Source organism: Brassica rapa, chromosome A04 (genome assembly GCF_000309985.2).
Source record: "Brassica rapa cultivar Chiifu-401-42 chromosome A04, CAAS_Brap_v3.01, whole genome shotgun sequence".
NCBI classification, from domain to species: Eukaryota; Viridiplantae; Streptophyta; class Magnoliopsida; order Brassicales; family Brassicaceae; genus Brassica; species Brassica rapa.
Genome location: NC_024798.2, coordinates 15,328,990 through 15,354,421, shown reverse-complemented (window position 1 = coordinate 15,354,421; position 25,432 = coordinate 15,328,990). Strand labels below are relative to the sequence as shown.

General features: G+C 37.8%; 4 protein-coding genes across 6 annotated transcripts; 3 read left to right on the top strand and 1 right to left on the bottom strand.

Annotated features, from left to right (window-relative positions):
* Positions 1-611: 611 nt before the first annotated feature.
* LOC103864896 (V-type proton ATPase subunit a1) lies at positions 612-6,314 on the bottom strand. Of its 3 annotated transcripts, XR_632320.3 has the most exons (19): positions 6,028-6,171; positions 5,718-5,762; positions 4,938-5,060; positions 4,686-4,793; positions 4,356-4,469; positions 4,095-4,268; positions 3,864-4,001; positions 3,619-3,726; positions 3,394-3,501; positions 3,155-3,303; positions 2,891-3,044; positions 2,376-2,536; positions 2,073-2,279; positions 1,809-1,992; positions 1,639-1,722; positions 1,369-1,565; positions 1,231-1,290; positions 869-1,146; positions 612-786 (listed from the first exon to the last, which is right to left on the bottom strand). XR_632320.3 is itself a non-coding variant. In XM_009142663.3 (18 exons), the coding sequence occupies exons 1-18, from the start codon at positions 6,169-6,171 to the stop codon at positions 942-944; spliced, it is 2,463 nt and encodes an 820-aa protein (XP_009140911.2). In that variant the 5' UTR covers positions 6,172-6,314; the 3' UTR covers positions 614-941. The 3 variants fall into 3 exon arrangements, 2 of the variants coding, with proteins under 2 accessions (XP_009140911.2, XP_033145141.1); XM_009142663.3 differs by having other exon boundaries at positions 614-1,146; positions 6,028-6,314; XM_033289250.1 differs by lacking the exon at positions 6,028-6,171 and adding an exon at positions 5,915-5,938 and having other exon boundaries at positions 614-1,146.
* Positions 6,315-6,557: 243 nt separating this feature from the next.
* LOC103864895 (probable LRR receptor-like serine/threonine-protein kinase At3g47570) lies at positions 6,558-10,917 on the top strand. The gene is made up of 2 exons (XM_009142662.3): positions 6,558-10,065; positions 10,341-10,917. The coding sequence occupies exons 1-2, from the start codon at positions 7,419-7,421 to the stop codon at positions 10,700-10,702; spliced, it is 3,009 nt and encodes a 1,002-aa protein (XP_009140910.1). The 5' UTR covers positions 6,558-7,418; the 3' UTR covers positions 10,703-10,917.
* A 1,523-nt stretch (positions 10,918-12,440) lies between these two features.
* Positions 12,441-17,365, top strand: LOC103864947. The gene is made up of 5 exons (XM_009142722.1): positions 12,441-12,566; positions 12,631-12,780; positions 12,878-13,297; positions 13,369-14,674; positions 14,724-17,365. Exons 1-5 carry the CDS (start codon positions 12,441-12,443, stop codon positions 17,363-17,365), a joined length of 4,644 nt encoding a protein of 1,547 aa, XP_009140970.1.
* Positions 17,366-19,387: 2,022 nt separating this feature from the next.
* Positions 19,388-23,016, top strand: LOC103864894 (probable LRR receptor-like serine/threonine-protein kinase At3g47570). The gene is made up of 2 exons (XM_009142661.3): positions 19,388-22,097; positions 22,371-23,016. The coding sequence occupies exons 1-2, from the start codon at positions 19,451-19,453 to the stop codon at positions 22,730-22,732; spliced, it is 3,009 nt and encodes a 1,002-aa protein (XP_009140909.1). The 5' UTR covers positions 19,388-19,450; the 3' UTR covers positions 22,733-23,016.
* The last annotated feature ends 2,416 nt before the right edge of the window (positions 23,017-25,432 follow it).

Below are 25,432 nucleotides of genomic sequence, written 5' to 3'. Positions count from 1 at the left end.
CGACTTGATACTTGACTTGACAACGACGAGTACTTGAAAAAACGAAACGAGTATGGATCAAATAGCGGGTATAAGGCAAGTAACGAGTATTCGTGCCCAGCCCTAGTTGAGATACTCTCTACGGTTTCTGAGATTTTTTAAAAATTAATATCTTAATAACAATTTGTTATGTAATTCAGTTTTAATTTATTTGAAAAATTTAAAAGCAATTATAGAATGACATGTAGAGATTAAATTTACTTTCTTTTTAATATTCACCTCCATCTTACCGATCTGTTGTAGTTCGGTTAGAATTCTTCCTTTTGGTTCGACACCATTTGCGGTTAAAACTCCAAAAGTCCAAGTGTTGTTGTTCGGTCCAAATTATTTCTGAAAAATATATCACTTTTATAATGCTTGGCGATTAATTACTTCACAAGCTAATATTCAGCAAAACCATAATTTACTACCATGATTTTGATGTCCCAACATTCTTACATAAACTCGTCCGTTATCATCTGAATCCCATATTCAAGCGTACGTACCAAAACACTATTACGTTAGCTGAGAGAAATACATACTACTCTGTCATTGCCAGTACCATTACCATTACCATTAGCATTACCATTACGTATGATAAAAGTTCTTGCATGTTTTTCATTTACCAAACATAAACTTCTCATTTATCTCTCGCCTCCAAAAATCCATTACAGGGATATGTATATATATTAAAAAAAAAACTCAAAAGTGCTCTAATTCGCTCTCTGTTTTTAGGGGAAAAAAGACATTCTCCACTTTTGACATTAACTACAAATACCAATTTCCAAAGATTCTGTTAACTGTATATATATCGTTTCTTATGTAAAAGACGAAGCAACTGGATGGTTACCGTATAATCTTTTTTTTTGGGTGAGGGGAAAGTGGGATGTGCAAATGGCTGGCTGAAGAGTTTAAGGTTGAATTTATTCATCGTCATCTGAGATCAAAGCAAAAGAGAAAGGCTTGAACTTGTAACCATCTCCATGAAAGAACTTCCCCATGAATTCAACCCAGTGAAGACGCAGCGCATGAAGAAACGCACTTAGTGTTTCCATCATCAGAAGTATAAAAGCTGTTGCAAACGCAAACACCACTACTCCGATTAACCGGATCAAAATGTTCTCATACCTGTTAATCCATAACGTAAACGAATGTCAAGAGATATAAAAGGTGAGAAAATTAAAAACATGTAACTAAGCCTATACTACTCACCCCCAGGCAAGAAGAAGAACTTTCTCATAGAAAACCGTCGACAATTCCGAATGAGCCAAACTGTAATGAGTCATCATATACTATATTAGAAACGAAATTGGTTATATGTAAAACGCAGAAACGTTCACTAAGATTTACCTCAGAGCCCAGAGACGAAGATAAGATGCTGTGTTAGATACTGAACCTAGAACAAACTCTATGGAGTGAATCAACTGATGAACAAATATCTCGCTGAAGTTAAACTCTTCTTCCTGATGTCCTCTAGCTGAGTCTGGTTCTACATCCAGATCCACCTCCGATGTACCAAGAACGCCGTACGTGCGACCTTGAAACCTCTATAGAAAACAAAACCATCCTTTGATAAGCCAGACACCACAAAAAGAAAATCAAACAGATGCAGTGATATACCTCCATGTGAATTTTTCTGAGTGCAAAAGGTTTTGGAAAAAGCATCCATGGAACGGCAATGAAAGCCATAAGCAATAACAGAATCTGCAGAATAGTTCCAATCAAGATGAGTAAGGATGGTGCAAAAACTTATGTGGCTTTTGGATTTATAAAAAAAGAGGAAACCGTGCCTGAAGTGGACGCTGGCCCCAGAACAACTCGTTCTCACCAAGTTCTTCAGTTGGACTTAAAAACATGTATATCATGACATGATACAAGTCCGCTTGAGATCCAGTGCACCACTTGATAATGATGAGTAGTGAAAGGTAACCGAATAGGCTGTTCAGAAATATCATCTGAGGGATAAACTGATACCTGATGACACATCACAAAAGACATAAGTCACCCAAGGAATCAGGAAGCTTGGGAAAGTAAAAATAAAGAGAGGAGCAAACCTTATGTCCAACGATGAGCCGAAGAAGCGAGCATTGAAGAAACTTAATATTAGTCCCAGATTCATCTGAGCAATTCCCAGCAGAATAGACATCTTCATCTTAAGCGAGTTCAGGTAAGGCAGTTCTGTACGGCTTCCACGCCAACTAGGATCTACGCCAAAAGGGTATGGATCACGGTACTTGACTAAACCAACTGTGTAAGCATCACTAGACAAAAATAATATCCTTATCAGCTACAAGCAGAATAATAATAAAAGACATGGCTCCTCACTAAAGAGAACAAGATTTAAACATAAGACATACCTACAAGTAGCATCTCTGCATTTGTAAGCTGAACCACCAAATATGTGGAAAGGAACAGAGAAAAACTCATTGTAGATAAGCCCACAATATATTGAGAAAAGTGCCATTAGTAAGATTACATAGCGGCCTCCAAAGAGCATCTCCATAAAGCTTCCGAGTTTCTGTAAATATGAACGAAGAAAAATCAAACCACAAGGTAGAAATTTCACAGAAGGCCAATAATCGTAGAGTAAACTAAGTCTAATTATCCAGAGCTTCTATACCAGTTCTAAATAAATGAAAATCACCATTTCTCATGTGTAAAACAAAAAGCCTATCAGAGCATATAAAATTGTATCAGAATTTGAGAGCAGGAAAACGTAACATAACTATTACTGCAGTTCATCAAAACAGAGGTAACCTATCTCTATCAGCCACTAACCAAAACAAACAAAACTGTGTGTTATGTATGTTATATTGTTTTTGATAAGTAATCATCTCATGCTCGAAGCCAGTATCTTAGGTGACAACCAGACCTGCGTACTCAGCTTCCTTTCACGAGCAAGAAGATACAACGCTCCTAGCAGCAAGCATAGACCATGACCCCAATCACCAAACATAACAGCGAACAAAAAGGGATATGTGACAACTGAATAAACTGCCGGGTTTGCCTCTTGATATCTTGCAACACTGAAAAGTAAGCATGAAGTCAAAGGTTCAATCTTCATTAGATAGTAGATACAGAACAAACCAAGTTCAGCTATTGTTAGAAAGCGGTAATGCTCAATAGTGGAACTAACCCGTAAGCATCAATAATCTCCTGGAACGCATTAGTAAGTTTGTTCGTTCTGAAATAGGTGGGAGGTGATTCTACCGCTTGCATTACATGAAATATAACGCCCACTTGTGAATTGCTGTCAAAAGTGGCTCGCTGAAGGACCTCATGAATCTGCACACACGTTATTGATAATAAATTGAAAACTTGCAAGTATATAATATTGGTTTATGTTGTAAAAGGGAACAAAACATTGTAGCATACCTGGGTCTTCGCAAATGTGGGGCACCAACCTTCGCCAACAAGGCATTTTTTGGTTACATCAAAATTTAGCATGTTCAGAGTATCATAAACCGCTTTTTCTCTCCGAACCTAGGACCAAAAGGGACGCTAAAATCATGACTGTTCCATACTCTATCATACGATCTCCCATACTCTTAACTAAAAAATAATTGTAAAAAAAAAAACTAACTGAAGATGTTTTTTTACCGTGGTCATCCATTTTGTCAAGCTGTAACCAACAGCATTAAGAGCATTATTCCGATGGCGAGTTCCAGCATCTAGCGTGGCCTCCAGATCAGAGAGTCGGGATAAAACCTATACACCATAAATATCGAAATTATAGTGTGATGCAGTAACTAACAGTCACTAGCGCTACTGATCACATACAAATATCTTGAAATAGCTCTCCCTGAATACACATAAAAGAACAAGTTTTGGAATATCCAACTCACTTCTCTCGTAAGCTGCCTCTGCTTTGTTGTATCCTCGGGGACAGGATAGCAGTTTGCACCAAATGCTTCACATATTTTCAATATTTTTGTCCTTGCTTGCTCCCCAGAAAAGAAAACCACAAATACAATTTTCTCCACCTATGAGCGCAAAACAGTTAGTTATAAGCATCTCAGTGATTAATTGAAATAAAAGACAATATGCTGTGTGAAAAAATAAGAGATCAGTATCACCATTTCTGATGTTGAAGGATCCATGATCTCCTCATCAGAGGGTGTTTGGTTGAAAAGCATATTGCCTCTTGTTGCACGAAACAACATTCTTTCAAACTTAAGAAGTTTGTCTTTGTTAATGATTCCACTAATAAATCTCAGTCCTGATTGATTCAAGGGTTCATGCCTCATTTCCTGAGAAGAAAAATAACTGAAATTTTAGAAAAGATAACTTAGTTTCCGGATAACAGCAGTTAAATGGAAACTTTGGCATGCAATCACCTGCTCTAGTAAAGAGGAACTCTCAATAAAACCGTTATTTGAGTAGGTGCTTTCATGCAGTTCTGTTTCATCTCCAATTGCATGAGCATTACTTGAGACAAGGAAACCACTTGCCTAAAAAGAAGTAAAGTAGCAATACATGAGAAAGTAAAAGCATAAACAGAGGAAGATGAGCGCACATCTTACAAAACAAATTTTTTAAAACTGAGCAACCACTACTGCACAATATAACCTTGTCAACTGATAAAGAAATTCTCAAGTAGTTAAGAGGGAGAAAACCAGAATAACGAAAAGTTTTCAATTACTAGATATAAAGGCGAATACACCAACCTTTTGAAGAACTATCTTGAATTCAAGAAGTTCGTTATATGTCAGCCGAAGCTTTTCACTGTTTGAGTTCATTTCCAGTACCTCATGCTCGTGATCAGCAAGTTGTCTCTGCCGAAGAAAGCAATTAAAGATACAAAGAAAACTATGAAGTATCAAAAAGAAAATACCGTCCTCATAGCCCAATAAAAGAGGCATTGCGATAGATACCAAATAGTTCTCAGCAGAAAGAGCACTAGAAAATTCATCTCTTACCTCTAAATCTCCAAGCTCAATGTCCGGTTCTATTTCATGGCGTGGTAAACATCTTAGACCAGCTTTATCAATTTGATCTTTGAAAAACCGCAGTTTCCTTGACATCTCACCACATCGCTTTACCTGTTAAAAACCCAAAAGAATTTGCGTAAGCAGAGAAGCTCGGTGCCTAAGGAATTTTTACAACATCCCACTTGATATCGAAAACCAAAGTGATTAATACATTTAGCATCTTCATCTCAAAGTTGTATTACATAAAACATATTTCAGCGCAACAATCAAGTAGAGCGAATACAAAAAGAAAACATATAAACTAAACTGTAACAGTAATGACTATATGGCAGATAAAACATATGAAGAAGGAACCAATATTTTCAAGGCTGAACAATATGTTCAGCTTCTCACTGCGGATAATCATGGGTGGCTTGGTAAACAATATCTACCTGCGTGAGAGAGTTAATGTAATACAAAAGACAAGATGAATCTACGATTATACTTCATAAATAAATGAACTCTTAAGAAGAAATCTTTTCTAGATTTTAAAAACAAAGTTAAATAACCACCATTATGTATGTCAATGATGACACTCTTTACAAGAAATTCCTCAAACAAGAATCATCATATTTCGACGAAGTTTCTACCAAGCCTAATAATGTACATCTATGTGAAGCCAAATTTTCACACCAAATCAATATAGTAGATAATCTATATTGAGTTGAATCACACACAACGGAGATCGAATAGAATGTAGCAGAACAACAGAGAAGGTTGAGTTGATACCTGAGTAGCAAATGTGCGCTGAAATGGACTTTTATCGGCATTTAGCTGTTAATGAAACGAAGACAAGAGAAAGTATCAGCTTCTTCGAATTCACCACATCTCACTCTTAACACTAACGGAGATATGCTAATGCTAAATCTAATTATCAATCCAGTTCAACAGAACATGAACAAATTTTGCAAAGATCACTCCCCTACATTGTGCATCTCTCGATGTTTCCACTGATTTCTAAATAATCTAAACAGACGAAAAGCAACGGATTCCGATCGATTTGTAGAGAGAAGAAGAAGGCGGATCTGAACACACTCACGTCGCGGAACTGTAAGAGGCCGAGTTCGCCGAGATAAGTGACGCAACGGTGAGCGGACTCGACGGGGATGATAAGCTGGACGAGCGTCATCTTCTCTGAGCGCATCAGATCCATCTCCGGCAACTTGTCTAAGAAATCGTCCATCTCTTCTTCTCCGATCAGATCTGAGATTTTGTTTCCGTAGAAGATCTTTTGGGAGCGGAGTTCAGTTTTTGTTCCCGTCGGCAACTGCCATGAGAATAATACGAGGATTTGTCATCTCCCAATTAAACCAAGAAAAAAAAAGTTTGGTGGAAAATAATTTTCTTTATTGGTTGAAAACAATTAAATAATCAGAAACATAAATAAATTGCTTACGAAAACATTTTCAATTTCATCTATTTATTTATGAGAAGATAGCCATTAAAAATTTAAAACCCTAAACTTTTAAATTAAAGCAAAAGAAAATCTCAACTCATGTTTGAATCAAAAAAATCTTCAAATTTTAAATATTGATCGTTTTGACTCTTATATTTTATTAATTCTGCCATTTTAAAAATTTAAATAGTCAACTATTAAAATCGATTAAAAAACTAAATGCTTGTTATTAATTCTCTAACAGTGCCATTTTCAGAACTGATTAAAAACTTAGCTATACGATGTCGTTAGAGAGTTAACGTATGTTTAGTTTTTTTAATCGAGTCTAACAGTTGATTATTTAAGTTTTTAGTAACCGAATCAATAAAATATGTGAGTTAAAATTTAAAACAATCAAAAATTTTAAAATTGGTCATGACAGCGTCCATGCTCACTTCGGTCTCTCGTCTGGACCACCTTATTGGGGTCAGGATACTCGGTTAGCAAAAAAAAATAAAATTTAAAATTGAAGAACTTTTAAAACATGAGTTGAGGTTTTCTTTTTGTTTTAGTTTGAAAGTTTAGTGTTTTAATAGCAGTTTTCTCATTTATTTATTATCATTTTATATTTCATTGTTTATTTCAAGTCGGTTTTCTTACAGTAACAAGAACAAGACTAGTGGAAATTTTTTATTTTAAATGATTTGAAAGCAACCAGCCGTGCTTAGCAAGGAGTAATAATACTAGTTTGTATGTAAGGAGCCAACAAAGTGGTTTTGGAGCATAAAGTGCCCGAAAGTATTATTAACAATTCAACAACTGTCCCACCATGTAATACTTTCTAATAAGAACGAGACTAGTGGAACAGTTGACTCAGACGACCTGGAAGTTGACTACAAAGTAGTCGGGATTCTGGAGGTGTCTTATACTTTGGTATATGTAGTTGTGAACCAGTGTCGTAGATCCCAATTTGGCTCACCATTCTCCACAAGAAGAAAAAAAAGACAAAAGAGATTTTGCACTTGCTTCTTCTCACTTATCTGCAAAAAGAAAACATGAGATCGTTTCTTTTATATTCTTTGAGTGCTTTCATGTTACTTGAAGCATATGGTTTTAGTGATGAAACTGATAGGAAAGCGTTGCTGGACTTCAAATCTCAAGTTTCAGAAGACACACAAGTTGTCTTGTCCTCATGGAATAAGTCATTCCCTCTCTGCAACTGGAAAGGAGTTACATGCGGCCTTAAACACAAGAGGGTTACTCGTTTGGACCTCCCAGGGTTGCAATTGGGCGGGGTGATATCGCCATCTATTGGTAATCTTTCGTTTCTCATAATACTCGATCTCTCTAATAACTCTTTTGGTGGAACCATCCCTCACGAGGTGGGAAATTTGTTTAGACTTCATCTCTTGGTTATGAGCTTTAATGATCTGGGAGGAATGATTCCAATCAGCATATTTAACTGCTCTAGATTGTTGGGACTTTATTTAAATTCAAATCATCTTCGAGGAGGTGTTCTTTCAGAGCTAGGGTCATTGAAGAAGCTTGTCAGCTTGAATCTTGGTGTAAACAACTTGAAAGGAAAGCTCCCTGAATCTCTTGGAAACTTGACATCACTCAAAAGAGTTAGGTTTAGTCAAAACAGTATGGAAGGAGAAATTCCGGGTGATATAGCTAGGTTGAATCAAATGGTTGTTCTTAGTTTAGAAAAGAACAAGTTCTCTGGTGGTTTTCCTCACGGAATATACAATTTCTCATCACTGAAGTATTTTTTCATACAAAATAATCATTTCTCGGGTTCCTTGAGAACTGATTTTGGTAAACTGCTACCAAACCTAGTGGAGTTCAATATGGGATATAATTATTTCAAAGGAGACATTCCAGCAACACTTGCCAATATGTCGACTCTTCAACATTTTTTAATCAATGACAACAGCATGACAGGAAGTATTCGTTCCAGCATTGGAAAATTACGGCACTTGCAATATGTGTTTCTTTCTAATAATTTTTGGGTTGGAGATCTTCAGTTTCTTGATGCTTTAACTAACTGCACCCAACTAGTAGCTTTATCGGCTAGTGGAAGTAGGCTTGGCGGTCAGTTGCCCAGCTCCCTTGCAAATCTCTCCACAAACCTCCGGTTTTTAGACCTTGCAAACAATCTCATCTCTGGAAGCATTCCTCACCAAATTGGGAATCTCGTAAGCCTACAAGAGATCACGTTAGGAGGAAATCTGTTAACAGGTTTACTCACGGCCTCTATTGGTAAACTCTTGCGATTACAGGTATTGAATCTCAGTTCAAATAGTATATCTGGAGAGATACCATCTTCTATAGGAAACCTCACTCGATTAGAGAGACTATATTTGGCCAACAATAGATTTGAAGGAACCATTACTCCAAGTCTCAGTAACTGTACTTCACTACTACACTTATTGATTGGGTCTAATAAGTTGTCTGGGACTATACCTCAGGATATTATGCAAATTCAGTCCCTCGTTAAACTAGATGTGTCAGGTAATTCTTTGACCGGCTCTCTACCAGAAGATCTTGGACAACTTGAAAATCTTGTTGATCTATCAGCTGCACATAATAAATTATCCGGACAACTTCCACACACTTTGGGAAACTGTCTCTCCTTGGAAACCCTTTTGCTGGAAGGAAATCATTTTGATGGAGCCTTTCCGGATATTCAAAGGTTAAAGGGTCTTAAAATAATTGATTTCTCCAATAATAGTCTCTTTGGAAGTATACCTGCATATCTTGCAAACTTTTCTGCTTTGGAATATCTCAATCTATCTTTTAACAATTTCGAGGGGAGCGTTCCAACGGAAGGAAAATTTCAGAATGCTTCTATAGTTTCTATCTTTGGAAACAAAAATCTCTGTGGAGGCATCAAGGAGTTGAAACTCAAGCCATGCTCAAGGGGATCAAAGCATTCCTCTCGTTCAAAACATGTAAAGATTGGAGTAAGCATTGGCATATCGTTTCTCTTGCTGCTGTTGTTCGTAGCTTCGGTTTATCAATGTTTGTTCAGAAAAAGAAAGAAGAACCAGCAGACCAATAACCCAGCTACTTCCACGTTGGAGGTCTTCCATGAGAGGATGAGTTATGGAGAGATCCGAAATGCGACTGATGGCTTCTCTTCAGGCAATATGATTGGGTCAGGAAGTTTTGGTACCGTGTTTAAAGCCTCCTTCCCTGCAGAGAACAAGGTTGTTGCTGTGAAAGTTGTAAACATGCAGAGACGTGGAGCAATGAGGAGCTTTATTGCAGAATGTGAATCCCTCAAAGGCATAAGGCATCGTAACCTTGTGAAACTACTGACGGCTTGTTCGAGTATTGATTTTCAAGGAAACGAATTCAAAGCACTCATCTACGAGTTCATGCCTAATGGAAGCCTTGATATGTGGCTGCACCCAGAGGAAGTGGAAGAGACTCATAGGCCCTCAAGAGCCTTGACACTTCTTGAGAGGCTCAACATTGCCATAGATGTGGCTTCTGTTTTGGAGTATCTTCATGTTCATTGTTTTGAAGCTATCGCTCATTGCGATATTAAGCCAAGCAACGTCCTCCTAGACGATGATATGACTGCGCATGTTAGCGACTTCGGTCTGGCTCGTCTTCTCAACTTTGATCAGGAGTCATTCTTCAACCAACTAAGTTCCGCTGGGGTTAGAGGAACAATCGGCTATGCCGCACCAGGTGAAACTATCACACATCTCTTATGTTTTATTAAGAAAATTAATCTCCGTTTCATTTTAATTGTGGTTATAGAGTAAAATAAGTGTGTTAAAATGTCAATGAAAATTTATTAACTTTATATATATATATGGTTAAATGTATAGGTAATAATTTTTATTTAGAAAATATATCGAATTATTTTTTTTTTAATTTGTTGTGTGTAAATCTAAAACTACAATTAAACTAAAATAGATGGAGTGTTTGTTAGACTTTTGCTTACGTGAATTATGGTGCAGAGTATGGAGTGGGAGGACAGCCATCAATACATGGTGATGTATATAGCTTTGGGATTCTGCTTTTGGAATTGATCACCAGGAAAAGACCAACCAGTGATTTTTTGGAGGGAAACTTTAGCTTACACAGCTACATCAAATCTGCGTTGCCAGAAGGAGTATTGGATATTACAGACGAATCCATTCTTCATAATGGTCTCCGAGTTGGCTTCCCTATTGCTGAGTGTTTGACGCTTGTTCTGGACGTGGGACTTCGGTGTTCTGAAGAATCTCCTACGAACAGATTGACAGTGAGTGAAGCTAGAAAGGAGTTAATCTCAATGAGAGAGCGGTTTTTTAAAACCAGAAGAACAGCCAGACGTTGAAGTGTTTATGGTTTTCTTGTACAAACTTTGAAACCTACTTAAAAGCTTACTTTGAGGCATCTAAAACATCGTTTTCACAATGTGTGGTTTTTCTTTCTTCTTTTTTTTAATGTGTGGTTTTTCTCTTTATGTACTCATATATGATTACTGAGTATTGTTAGCGAATGCTTGTTATTTGCTGACAGAAGATAAATGTTTGTGATTTTGTTTCGTTTTTTTTTGGTTTACCTTGTATCGAACATTTTTTTTTACTGTTTGTATTTGCAACATAGGTTGCAAGTTTCTTATTGTTCTAATACCAGAATAATTTTAAGTGTTTTCATCTGTTTTTTTTCTTCTTAGTTTTGAGTTGGGGTTTTGTACGTGTTATTCTGGTCTGATTTTAGAAAAGAAGATTAGGAAGGAGGTGGTTTCCGACAGAGTACGTGTTCGAGAAACTGTTCGGACTAAAAGTACCACGAGAAGAGGTAATAATCAGTTGATGTGTCTTTTGCTTGTTCAATAGGATTCTGTTAAATCTGTCAAAAACCTGCAACTTGAACCCATGAAATAGTGTACTGGTAAGCTACTTTAGGAGAGGATTACGGTCAGAATAAAAAGAAGTGAATCACGAACAAGTAATATATGGAAAGATATCCTTGCAGAGAGTTCATAGAATCAACTGGAGTACGCATCAGAGATATGATCTATTAGTAAATCACTTTCAAAGTTGGCCCAAAGTCATTTAGATCTGCAGAAACTTTTCTATTGTAGCATTGTTAAGAGTCCGTTTGACAAGGTAAATGAATCTTCATCGAGTTGATATTTGGTAGAGATAATCATGAAATATTAGACTTCATAATCAACGGTGACTCACCGTCGGTGAGATTGTGAAGCGGACGGTCGGATTAGTAGTTATTCATGTCTTTCTAAAGTGATATGTTTGATGAATTGTCTTGTAATCTTGTTTGATTGGAAAATGAGCTCGGATTGAGCTCAGATTTCGCAGGAACATCCTGGACTCATGGATATATATCCCCGTAGATGGAAAGATGGTATGGAGTTTGCCAGTTTGGTAACATGGAAAAACTAGCGGTTAAATCTGAAACGAAAATCTGTCCGAAGAAAGAAAAAGAGAAAATCATATTCTCTTAGAAAATCTGTCCGAAGAAAGAAAAAGAGTTGTAATATGTATAGGCTCAGATCTTATTGTTAGTTAGGAATTCTGTGATTATATGATTTTAATCACTGACAGTAATAAGTTGCGTGAAATGATGATTGGTTATAAGTTTTTTTAAGGGATGAAGATTTAGAATGATAAAACCATGGAAAATAAAGTTTAAATGTGATATCTGGTATTTATTTTAAATTTAAAGTATTAAACTATTTTATTAATTCTATTATATTGTCAGTTTTTTTTTTTTTAAATATAATGATTACTGAAATATTTTATTTTCATGATTTATCTTTGTAATAATATATATATTATTTATAATATTATTAAATTTAGTTTAATCCAATCAAACACGATCGAATCTAATAGAAACACAATGATCCATGACCCAAAATATTTTCAGTTTGCTAATTGGTTCGGTTTTAAAAACATGCATCAGAACAAAAGTGACGCTAGAACATTTTATCTTACAGAGGCAAAAGACGTTAGCGGTTTTATTTTCTTGGCTCAACAACTACTTTCTATTAAACAATTTTAATGTTTTACAATTGGCTTATCAGCCTCCATACATGGTTTTAACCACACATGTACAATAGAATACAATGGAAAACACCTGACACAAAAGACACGGGTTCCAGTGTCTCCAAATCGCATCATGTTACCTCTTCCCGGGGGTCTCCCCGCAGGAGAAGCCTCTCCCCTGTTCCACAGGTAGTTTTAGATGAAGCTAGAGGAGAACTAAGAAATGTGATGTTACAATATACAACCTGTGCAGATCCTACAGAAAGTGCAGCAAGGAAAGAAAGAGTGCGTCAAGCTGAGGAACAAGGCCAAATGGAAGAATCTGCTCTCCAAATGGCAAGAAATTCCGTCTCTGCTTACAAACAAAGGCGAGTATCCGCTCCGGAAATATTATCGCCTGAACGTATTCCAGCATCACAAAGACTAGGGAGTCCTAGGCCTTCCAACTTGGAATCTCGAGATGAAGTAATCCAGAATCAAGATATGAGTCCTCATGTTAGAGTGCCAGCTACTCTGCGTCTAGGACCCTCACCACCAACTCTCTCCATGCCACAGTGCAAGAGGGAGATGAATTACACCAGCTGAGTAACACTGAAAGACTCCCGGCGACGCTGAGATTGGGACCTGTACTAGTTCCAGAAGCAGTTCTAGAAACAGCAAATGAAACTAGTGAGAGAAAGCGTAAACCAGGTCGGCCCCCTGGAAAACGTAAGGCTAAAGAAACCCAGAGCTCAGCTGCAGTGCCAACTGTTAGAAGAAGAAAGGTCTCTCAAAAGCCTTCTCCTGTTCGTCGCAAAACAGTTTCTCAAACAGCTACTGATAAAGCAAGGACGACTATTGGTCCTTCTCGAGGCAGACAACAAACTTCTTCTACTACAAGCTCTGATAATCGCCCAATCTGCAACATGATCCCTGCTACGGTAAGGAAGAGGATGGATTTTCGGATCCAATCCACTCCCGGTCCTTAAAGATAACAAGCTGGAACTGTCAGGGGTTAGGGAATCCCCAGACAGTTCGTCGTCTAAAGGAGATGAATAAGTCCATATCTCCAGACATTTTATTCCTTATGGAATCCAAAAATCCCGATCAGTTTGTCATTGATAAAACTAAGGCTCTAGGCTATGAGCATCATCATCTCATCCCTCCCACGGGTCACGGCGCAGGAGGTTTAGCTATTCTATGGAAACAAGAGGTCAAGCTTCATGTCCTTAGCTCAAATGCTAATTTCATTGATACTTGTATTGAATTCGAAGGCAAAACTTTCTTCGCTGCCTTTGTTCATGGGGATACTGATTTTATAAAAAGAAGACTATTTTGGAATCAAATGGTTTCTTTAATGAACGGCAGAGACGCACCGTGGTTTATAACTGGTGATTTCAACGACATTCTTAGCAATGATGAAAAAGACGGCGGACCAGTACGGGTTGAAGGGTCTTTCTCTGACCTCCGGTCTTTCTACTCCGAGGGGGATTTATATGACCTGCCTCATTCGGGTGATCTGCTTTCTTGGAGAGGGCAAAGGGGCAATCACCTAGTTCGATGTCGATTAGATAGAGCGGCGGCTACAAGTTCATGGGCAGAACTGTTTCCATCAGCACGAAGTCAATACCTTGCCTTCGAAGCCTCAGATCACAGACCCCTAGTCACAGTACTGGAAACAGGTATAAAGAAGAGGAGAGGAATGTTCCGCTATGATAGGCGACTTAAAGATAATATAGAGGTCAAGGAGCTGGTTCAGACAGTGTGGACAAATGCTGGTGAATGTTCCATCAGAGAAAAAATCTCCCTGACTAGAAGCGCCATAGTGGAATGGAGCAAACAACAAAACCGTAACAGTCGACTGACTATCGAGCTAAAGAAACAGGAACTCGAGGAAGCCCTCTCTAGCCCGGTAAATGATCTGACGCTCATCCATCAAATTAACTCTGATCTCAATGATGCTTACCATGCTGAGGAAGAACATTGGAGACAACGTAGCCGCTTATTATGGTTGAGACTTGGAGACAGGAATACTGGTTTCTTTCATGCTGTATCAAGAAACAGGAAAAGAGCCAATGCTTTCTCGGTCATCGAGGATGTAAATGGGAATGTTGTCTACAAGGAGGATGATATAGCTCGGGCAATAGTTCAGTATTATGAAGCCCTTTTCACTTCTGTGGAAGGAAACAAGACAGAGACAGTCAATGCGGCCTTGCGCAGATTGGTGTCTGATGAGGATAATATTGAGCTGATCAGGCGTCCATCGGGCCAAGAGATTAGAAATGCGGTCTTTTCCATCCACGCCGACAAAGCTCCCGGCCCAGATGGTTTTTCAGCTAGTTTTTTTCCAATCAAATTGGGAAACAGTTGGTCCGGATATGATCAAAGAAGTGCAGAAGTTCTTTGATTCGGGAGTCTTCCCACCTCGGACTAATGAGACAAATGTTCGGCTAATACCAAAGATCCTAAACCCGCAAGTGGTAGCTGACTACAGACCAATCGCCTTGTGCAACGTCTTCTATAAGACAGTATCCAAGCTCCTGTCCCGACGAATGCAGCCGCTGCTAGCTAACATTATATCTGAAACGCAATCTGCGTTTGTACCGGGTCGAGCTATATCGGATAATGTACTCATTACCCACGAAGTCCTCCACTTTCTCAAAACGTCTAGAGCGGAAAAGCGATGCTCCATGGCGGTCAAAACCGACATGAGTAAAGCATATGACAGATTGGAATGGGAGTTTATTGAGCTAGTCTTGCAGCGACTAGGTTTTCATGAGACATGGATTAAAATGATCATGCAATGTGTATCTACTGTTACATATTCCTTCCTCATCAACGGCTCGCCTAGAGGAAGGGTACAACCGAGTAGAGGCATCCGTCAAGGAGACCCTCTTTCACCATACATCTTCATTTTGTGTAGTGAAGTACTTTCGGGTTTATGTAACAGAGCCAGCGAGGAGGGTTCTCTAAAAGGAATACGTGTGGCAAGGGCCTGCCCCCGAGTCAATCACTTACTTTTCGCCGATGATACTATGTTTTTCATTCGAGCCAACAAAGAAAGCACTCAGTGTCTCAGCAAAATACTGAAACAGTATGAAGAAGCCTCGGGTCAGTCGATCAACACCAACAAATCTTCAATCTCTTTCTCTAGGAAAGCGCCTCTAGAACTAAGGGCAAAGATCAAAGAAGAGCTCAACATTCAGAGAGAAGGAGGAGTAGGGAAATACTTGGGGTTACCGGAACATTTTGGGAGAAGAAAGAAAGATCTTTTCACGTCCATAGTTGATAGAATCATCCAAAAGGGGCGTAGCTGGTCTAACAGGTTCTTATCCAAGGCGGGTAAACTGACAATGATTAAGAGTGTCCTCTCCCCTATTCCCTCCCATGCTATGACTTGTTTCAAACTACCCCTATCTCTGTGTAAGAGGATTCAAGCAGCGGTAACGAGATTTTGGTGGGACGATAAAGAAGGTACAAAGAAAATGGCTTGGGTATCTTGGGACAAAATGACTCAGTCTAAAGAAGTGGGGGGACTTGGTGTTAGAGATTTCCAAGCTTTTAATGATGCATTCTTAGGGAAATTGAGCTGGAGGATTCTTAATAATCCAGAGATACTTCTCTCAAGGGTGCTCCTAGGAAAGTACAGCTCTACGGAAAGCTTCCTGGAGGTCACGGAAAAATCAGCTATATCCCATGGCTGGCGTGGAGTTCTCATAGGTCGCGACTTACTCAAAGACAACATGGGATGGAGTGTAGGGAATGGAATCTCCATTAGCATTTGGAATGAACCGTGGCTAAGTCTCTCGCAACAACTTTCACCGACTGGTCCAGCCACGGAGGAAACAAGTAATTTCACTGTCTCTGATCTCTTCAATGAACATGAAAGAACGTGGAATGTGACTACGATCAAACGAGTTCTACCTCAGTGGGAGCAAAACATCATCAATATTAAGCCTAGCCTATCAGGGGCGCCAGATAAGAGAATATGGCTAGGAACTAACAATGGCATCTATACCACAAAGTCTGGCTACCACATAGCGCTCAAGAGGAGAAGGGAATTGGATGGAATACAAACCAGAAACGCTCTGTTTCAATGGTCTAAAGGAGTGTGGAATCTACAAATTGCCCCTAAGGTTAAATTTTTTTTGTGGAAGACTTTCCAACAAGCGTTACCTGTAGGAGAGGTGCTGAGGCACCGTCACATCTTGACTGACAATATATGTAAAAGATGCGGCACACCAGAATCTATAAATCATCTTTTTCTCCACTGCAACTTCGCTCGTGATGTATGGAGAGCAGCTCCGTTTGCGGGTGCTGTGGATGTAAGCAGATTAATAGATTTAAAGGATGTGTGGCTGAATCTATGCGAAAAGACTTGTCTACCTCCTACAGGATTAGCAGAAGGATCACTAGCACCATGGATACTGTGGCAAATCTGGAGTGCAAGAAACCAGCTAGTTTTCAATGGAAAGAACTGGACAGCTGAAGATTCTTTAACGAAGGCTATTGCTCAAGCTCGGGAATGGAATCAAAGTCAAGTTAAACCACCATCAACGGCAAAGAAAGCTCAGGTCGCTCCACCTCCTCCTCCAGATTGTATCACAGTGCATACTGACGCAGCTTGGAAAGCATCCTCTCAGACGGCGGGTTTAGGATGGATAATTTCTAACGCTTCAAGTACATCTTCTTTCTCGAAACCGGCAAGGCATGTAGGCTCTGCTCTTTGTGCAGAGGCGTTAGCAATGCGAGAAGCTTTAACCAAATGCAAGGAGTTAGGGATAAAGAGGATTCTCTGCAAATCCGACTCATCACAACTCGTATCATCCATCAATTCGGGTGTTTCGAACCCGGAATTATATGGAATCATCTCTGATGTTATGGATTTATCGTTTCATTTTGATGTAATCTCTTTCATGTGGATCTCAAGAGAGAAAAACAAGGCTGCTGATAATGTAGCTAAACTTTGTCTGGTTGGGGTCGAGGCCTTTATGGCTGTACCTAACTAAATCACTTTGCATTAATATAAGTTGTGTTTCAAAAAAAAAAAAAGATAAAAGACGTAAATATAGTAGTCTTCTTCACTATTTTATCTGCACTTTTATTTCCCCTTAGGAGGTAATACACCACTTCAAATCCTTGAAGTAGTTTTATGCCACAGGTTTTATGTCCTTTCCTCGGTGATATTTAGAAGAATGCCGTTCAATACATTAGGGGCATGTACGCTTTTTGTGGAGGCGAGAATGATAATTAATGTTTTTTTTAGAAAGGAGTTTTGAACATTTAGACTAAAACGAAAATCATACAAATAACAAAGGACAAATTTACTCATATTCAAATATAACATTTATATTCTAATTTTCTCCCAAAACCATAAAATATTTTTTTTTTCACAAAATCCATAATATAGCATTTTCGTTAAAATTGTAAAACCAAACTTTCCCTCAAAACCATAATTATTTTTGCAAAAGCTATAAACTAACAATATTTTTCGTCAAAACCGTAAAATCATATTTTTCTATTTAAAATAGAAAATTACACTTATTCGTCAAAACTGTCAAATTACATTTTAGCCAAAACCACAAAATCACATTTATTGCCAAAACCATGAAGCACATTTTCCCGCCAAAACAACTAAATTGTATTTTTTTTCATCAAAACAATAAAGCGCATTTCCTACAGAAATGGCAAAACAAACTTTTGCCAAACCATAAATCATATTTTTCTGCCAAAATCATAAAATCATTTTTCTTACCCAAACCGCAAAATCAAAATTTTCTACTAAAGCCACAAAATCATATTCTCTCAACAAAACCGCAAATCAGAACCATAAATTTTCATTTTCTTTCAAAAACCATAAAAAAAGGCAAACACTATCAATTCAGCTGACTTTTGGCACATTTACTCCTATACTTGCAGAGCCGGTTGTAGGTAGGAAGGTTCGAACTCGGGTTTGGATTAAATGGACTTTGGCTATTAAACCACTATGCTAAAGACACGCTTTTGGAAATTGTGGTCGGTTAAATTGATATTATTTGGCGGCCGGAAGCCCATGCTTCTTTCGCTTGGGCCCAGGGTCGGCTCTGTATACCTGAATTTAGATGCAATGTGATCTAATGTTCGAACGAATGGGAAATGTATGGATTCCACGAGAAGAACTTAGTCAGAAGCAAGATGCACAATTTTGCAAAAGTGTTAGCCCTCCACTCCTCCAGTGCCTGGCATTTGCTTTGTAAGTAATCTTAATTTGATGTCTTAGAATCTTTCAGCTTAAGAAAGGAAGTGTAGTAGTATTACAACACGAAAGTAGATAACATGCATATATACATGGAGATTGTATAGCCTCTGTGGGATTTTATTTATATAAATTCCCGTTTGCAAGTCTTTGCAAATATAGTAACTTTCTGCCGGTATTCTTTAGCTTTCGAGAACTATTTGTCTTTTTGTTAACAAAAAAAAAACACACCACATAAATTGCCCATTGCAAGCTCAAGCCCGCAACCTCTTGATTCACTCACATTCCTTAAACCATTCCAATTTGATTCTTCCATCAATCGGTATGTCCGAGACGGACATGATGTTACAAGTCCTCGCAAATAAAACCATTGAACACGAAACTTGGTCAATTTCTACTAATAAAACCATTGTGGAATAAGACACGAGACTAGTGGGATACTTGACTCAGACGACATGAAGGTTGAGTTGACTACAAGTCCTCGGGATTTTGGAAGTTTCTTATACAGTTGTCAGGCCCGGCTTGTAAGATTTATCGGCCCTGTGCATATTTTTTTCCCTTTCCTAATAATAACTGATAGTTAATTTAAAAATTAAACCCTTAAAACGTAAGAATTTTAAAATTGAGGGCCCTAAAACAGTAAAGAAAATTGAACCAAAAATGTGGGCCATGTGCATTTGCACTGCCAGCACACCTATAGAGCTGGCATATGTGGTTGTGACCCAATGACGTATATCCCAAGTTGGCTCACCATTCTCAACAAGAACAAGATAAAAGAGATTTTGCATTTGCTTAGTCTAACTTATCTGCAAAATTTAAGAAACACGAAAAGCCTTTAACCCAAAAAAACCAAACAAACATGATATTGTTTCTTTTGTATTCTTTGAGTGCTATCATGTCATTTGAAGCATATGGTTTTACTGATGAAACTGATAGGAGAGCATTGCTGGACTTCAAATCTCAAGTTCCAAAAGACAAACAAGTTCTCTTTTCATCATGGAACAGCTCATTCCCTCTCTGTAACTGGAAAGGAGTTACATGCGGCCTCAAACACGAGAGGGTTACTCGTTTGGACCTCGCAGGGTTGCAATTGGGAGGGATGATACCACCATCTATTGGTAATCTTTCGTTTCTCATATCATTGGATCTCTCTAATAACTCTTTTGGTGGAACCATCCCTCACGAGGTGGGAAATTTGTTTAGACTTCATCTCTTGGTTATGAGCTTTAATGATCTGGGAGGAATGATTCCAATCAGCATATTTAACTGCTCTAGATTGTTGGGACTTTATTTAAATTCAAATCATCTTCGAGGAGGTGTTCTTTCAGAGCTAGGGTCATTGAAGAAGCTTGTCAGCTTGAATCTTGGTGTAAACAACTTGAAAGGAAAGCTCCCTGAATCTCTTGGAAACTTGACATCACTCAAAAGAGTTAGGTTTAGTCAAAACAGTATGGAAGGAGAAATTCCGGGTGATATAGCTAGGTTGAATCAAATGGTTGTTCTTAGTTTAGAAAAGAACAAGTTCTCTGGTGGTTTTCCTCACGGAATATACAATTTCTCATCACTGAAGTATTTTTTCATACAAAATAATCATTTCTCGGGTTCCTTGAGAACTGATTTTGGTAAACTGCTACCAAACCTAGTGGAGTTCAATATGGGATATAATTATTTCAAAGGAGACATTCCAGCAACACTTGCCAATATGTCGACTCTTCAACATTTTTTAATCAATGACAACAGCATGACAGGAAGTATTCGTTCCAGCATTGGAAAATTACGGCACTTGCAATATGTGTTTCTTTCTAATAATTTTTGGGTTGGAGATCTTCAGTTTCTTGATGCTTTAACTAACTGCACCCAACTAGTAGCTTTATCGGCTAGTGGAAGTAGGCTTGGCGGTCAGTTGCCCAGCTCCCTTGCAAATCTCTCCACAAACCTCCGGTTTTTAGACCTTGCAAACAATCTCATCTCTGGAAGCATTCCTCACCAAATTGGGAATCTCGTAAGCCTACAAGAGATCACGTTAGGAGGAAATCTGTTAACAGGTTTACTCACGGCCTCTATTGGTAAACTCTTGCGATTACAGGTATTGAATCTCAGTTCAAATAGTATATCTGGAGAGATACCATCTTCTATAGGAAACCTCACTCGATTAGAGAGACTATATTTGGCCAACAATAGATTTGAAGGAACCATTACTCCAAGTCTCAGTAACTGTACTTCACTACTACACTTATTGATTGGGTCTAATAAGTTGTCTGGGACTATACCTCAGGATATTATGCAAATTCAGTCCCTCGTTAAACTAGATGTGTCAGGTAATTCTTTGACCGGCTCTCTACCAGAAGATCTTGGACAACTTGAAAATCTTGTTGATCTATCAGCTGCACATAATAAATTATCCGGACAACTTCCACACACTTTGGGAAACTGTCTCTCCTTGGAAACCCTTTTGCTGGAAGGAAATCATTTTGATGGAGCCTTTCCGGATATTCAAAGGTTAAAGGGTCTTAAAATAATTGATTTCTCCAATAATAGTCTCTTTGGAAGTATACCTGCATATCTTGCAAACTTTTCTGCTTTGGAATATCTCAATCTATCTTTTAACAATTTCGAGGGGAGCGTTCCAACGGAAGGAAAATTTCAGAATGCTTCTATAGTTTCTATCTTTGGAAACAAAAATCTCTGTGGAGGCATCAAGGAGTTGAAACTCAAGCCATGCTCAAGGGGATCAAAGCATTCCTCTCGTTCAAAACATGTAAAGATTGGAGTAAGCATTGGCATATCGTTTCTCTTGCTGCTGTTGTTCGTAGCTTCGGTTTATCAATGTTTGTTCAGAAAAAGAAAGAAGAACCAGCAGACCAATAACCCAGCTACTTCCACGTTGGAGGTCTTCCATGAGAGGATGAGTTATGGAGAGATCCGAAATGCGACTGATGGCTTCTCTTCAGGCAATATGATTGGGTCAGGAAGTTTTGGTACCGTGTTTAAAGCCTCCTTCCCTGCAGAGAACAAGGTTGTTGCTGTGAAAGTTGTAAACATGCAGAGACGTGGAGCAATGAGGAGCTTTATTGCAGAATGTGAATCCCTCAAAGGCATAAGGCATCGTAACCTTGTGAAACTACTGACGGCTTGTTCGAGTATTGATTTTCAAGGAAACGAATTCAAAGCACTCATCTACGAGTTCATGCCTAATGGAAGCCTTGATATGTGGCTGCACCCAGAGGAAGTGGAAGAGACTCATAGGCCCTCAAGAGCCTTGACACTTCTTGAGAGGCTCAACATTGCCATAGATGTGGCTTCTGTTTTGGAGTATCTTCATGTTCATTGTTTTGAAGCTATCGCTCATTGCGATATTAAGCCAAGCAACGTCCTCCTGGACGATGATATGACTGCACATGTTAGCGACTTCGGTCTCGCTCGTCTTCTCAGCTTTGATCAGGAGTCTTTCTTCAACCAACTAAGTTCCGCTGGTGTTAGAGGAACAATCGGCTATGCCGCACCAGGTGAAACTATCACACATCTCTTATGTTTTTTGAAAAAAAATTAGTGTAATTTATATTCCTTACGTTTCATTTTAATTGTGGTTGTAGAGTAAAATAAGTGTGTTAAAATTTCAATGAAAATTTATTAACTTTATATATATATGTAATGATTTTTATTTAGAAAATATATCGAATTATTTTTTCTTAATTTGTTGTGTATAAATCTAAAACTACAATTAAACTAAAATAGATGGAGTGTTTGTTAGACTTTTGCTTACGTGAATTATGGTGCAGAGTATGGAGTGGGAGGACAGCCATCAATACATGGTGATGTATATAGCTTTGGGATTCTGCTTTTGGAATTGATCACCAGGAAAAGACCAACCAGTGATTTTTTGGAGGGAAACTTTAGCCTACACAGCTACATCAAATCTGCGTTGCCAGAAGGAGTATTGGATATTACAGACGAATCCATTCTTCATAATGGTCTCCGAGTTGGCTTCCCTATTGCTGAGTGTTTGACGCTTGTTCTGGACGTGGGACTTCGGTGTTCTGAAGAATCTCCTACGAACAGATTGACAGTGAGTGAAGCTAGAAAGGAGTTAATCTCAATGAGAGAGCGGTTTTTTAAAACCAGAAGAACAGCCAGACGTTGAAGTGTTTATGGTTTTCTTCTACAAACTTTGAAACCTACTTAAAAGCTTTACTTTGAGGCCTCCCTCTAAAACATCGTTTTCACAATGTGTGGTTTTTCTCTTTATGTACTCGTATGATTAGAGAGTCTTGTTAGCGAATGCTTATTATTTGCAGACAAAGGATAATTGTTGTGACTTTGTTTTATTTTTGTTTCTTTTCTGTTGTTGTTTTTTTCTGTTTGTATTTGCAACATAAGTCCTAAGTTTCCTATTGTACTTTCAGATTCTGTTTTTCTTTTTCTTTACTTCTGATTGTCTATTAGCCTTCCGGTGTATACGTAAGACGTTTGGCAAAGGTTTAACCTCCTCTTGAACAGGAGTAGCGTCTATAAACATATACTGACGTCATATTTTCGTGGTCCTGTTCTAAACCCGTCGTATATGTATGTGTAGCTTCAAATATCGCTTGACAACGAAAAATATAAAGCATGTTTACAAAGAAAACATAATCTCTTGCATAAGATTTTTACGCTTTAAACACCTTAAGATTCCACGAACAACTGAACAAGTTAACTAGGTCATGGTGTTGTGTTATTAATATAAAGAATGTCCCCAAGTTCAATAGATAGTCCGGAAAGAATCTAGAGCCTAGGTTTACATGGGACGCTTACCACCGGGCGTGTTTGGTTTACCATGATGTGTTCTATTTTCTTTTGTATAAGTAGTGTTTAGTTTAATTCCAGAAGACACATGTAACACCCCCATTTTTTGTGAGTTTTGTTACTTTATATTTTTGAGAATCTACAAGAAAATATAAGTGTTCCATCTGTTTTTTTCTCAGTTTTGAGTTGGGGATTTGTACGTGGTTTTCTGGTCTGATTTTGAGAAAAGGGGATTAGGAAGGAGGTGGTTTCCGACAGAGTACGTGTTGGAGAAACTGTTCGGACTATCAGTACCACCGGAAGAGGTAATAATCAGTTGACGTGTCTTTTGCTTGTTCAACAAAATTCTGTTAAATCTGTCAAATAAACTTGCAACTTGAAGCCATGAAATAAATAGTGTACAGGTAAGCTAATTTAGGAGACGATTACGGTCAGAATAAAAGGAAGTGATGACGACCAAGTAATCTATGGAAAGATCTCCTTGCATAGAGTTCATAGAATCAATCGGAGTACGCATCAGAGCTATGATCAATTAGTAAATCACTTTCAAAGTTGGCCCAAAGTCATTTAGATCTGCAGAAACTGGAGAAACTGTTCTATTGCAGCATTGTTAAGAGTCCGTTTGATAAAGTAAATGGATCTTTATCGGGTTTATATTTGGTAGAGATAATCATGAAATATCCGACTTCATAATCAACTGTGAGATTGTGAAGTGGACGGTTGGATTAGTAGTTATTTATGTATTTCTGAACCAGTTTGTTGCACAGTAAAACAGAGTGATATGTTTGATGGATTGTCTTATTTGGCTGGAAAATGAGTTCTTACTGAGCTCAGATTTGGCAGGAACATCCTGGACTCATGGATGTCCACATAGAAGGAGAGATGGTATGGAGTTTGGGAACATGGAAAAATGAGCTCTCAAATGATTCTATGATTATATGATTTTAGTAATTGATAGTAATAAGTTGTGTGAAATGATGATTGGTTATATCTACGAAATGTATATAAGAAATAATATGATGATATAAATGTGTATGATATAAGTATGCACGAAACGATATAATGACATGTTATGGTATAATGGAAATGATATCTATGAATGATGATGTTATCATATAGTACGAATTATAAGATATAATATGAACATGTATGATGTAAGAAAAGAAGAATCAAGCTATGGACCCTGGTCTTCCCTCTAAAACTGTACTGTGATGGGCCGGCAGATTACTTGCAGATCATGAACGGCAGACGAATCCGGTATGGGAGTGTCAGCTACGGTTGCCTCCACTCATGAAGTTCTTAGCTATTATGAGGATAGCGTCATCACGAAGATCACTGAACTTAAAGATGTATCATAGTTATATGAAAATGACTATATGGATGTCTTGCTTAGCGGGTAAGAATATGTATGTTACAACTTAGAAATTAAACCAAGTTGTATAATTGTTTTTGTCTAAGTTTATATATAATGAAGATTTTATAGTAGTAAGGTATGTATTATGTTTTCTTTGTAAACGTGAAGAATTAAGGTTCAAACGATCGGGTCGTCGGATGTTATAACACAACGTTGTTGAAAGTAAAACTTTGTTGAACCTGTGAAATGGTACCAGAAAAACATTCGCATAAAGACATTGGTTTGAACAAAACAAAAAAGAGACATTGGTTTAACCAAAAAGAGATTTTTTGTAGACGTATCAATCATCTCGATTTTATATTTGTGTATATCGTTGGTATTAGGCACTAAGGGTATGACTGGTATTGCGTTCGCGGTTGTTGGCGTTTTGCAATAATTATTCAAACTCTTTTAAATCTCATAAATTCAAAAGACGGTTTCACCTAGCGTTTATAGCTAAGGTAGATACTTTTTTTTTTCTTTTAAAACAATAGAAATAAAAGATAAAAATATTCAATAAAACTTTTAAATTGAAATTATAAAAGTACTAAAATATATCTATTCTATTTTAATTAATATTCTAAATTTTAAAAATAAAAATGTTTTCTATAATTTTTAGAAATTTAAAACTATAAATTTCTAAATATAATTTTTATATTTATTATA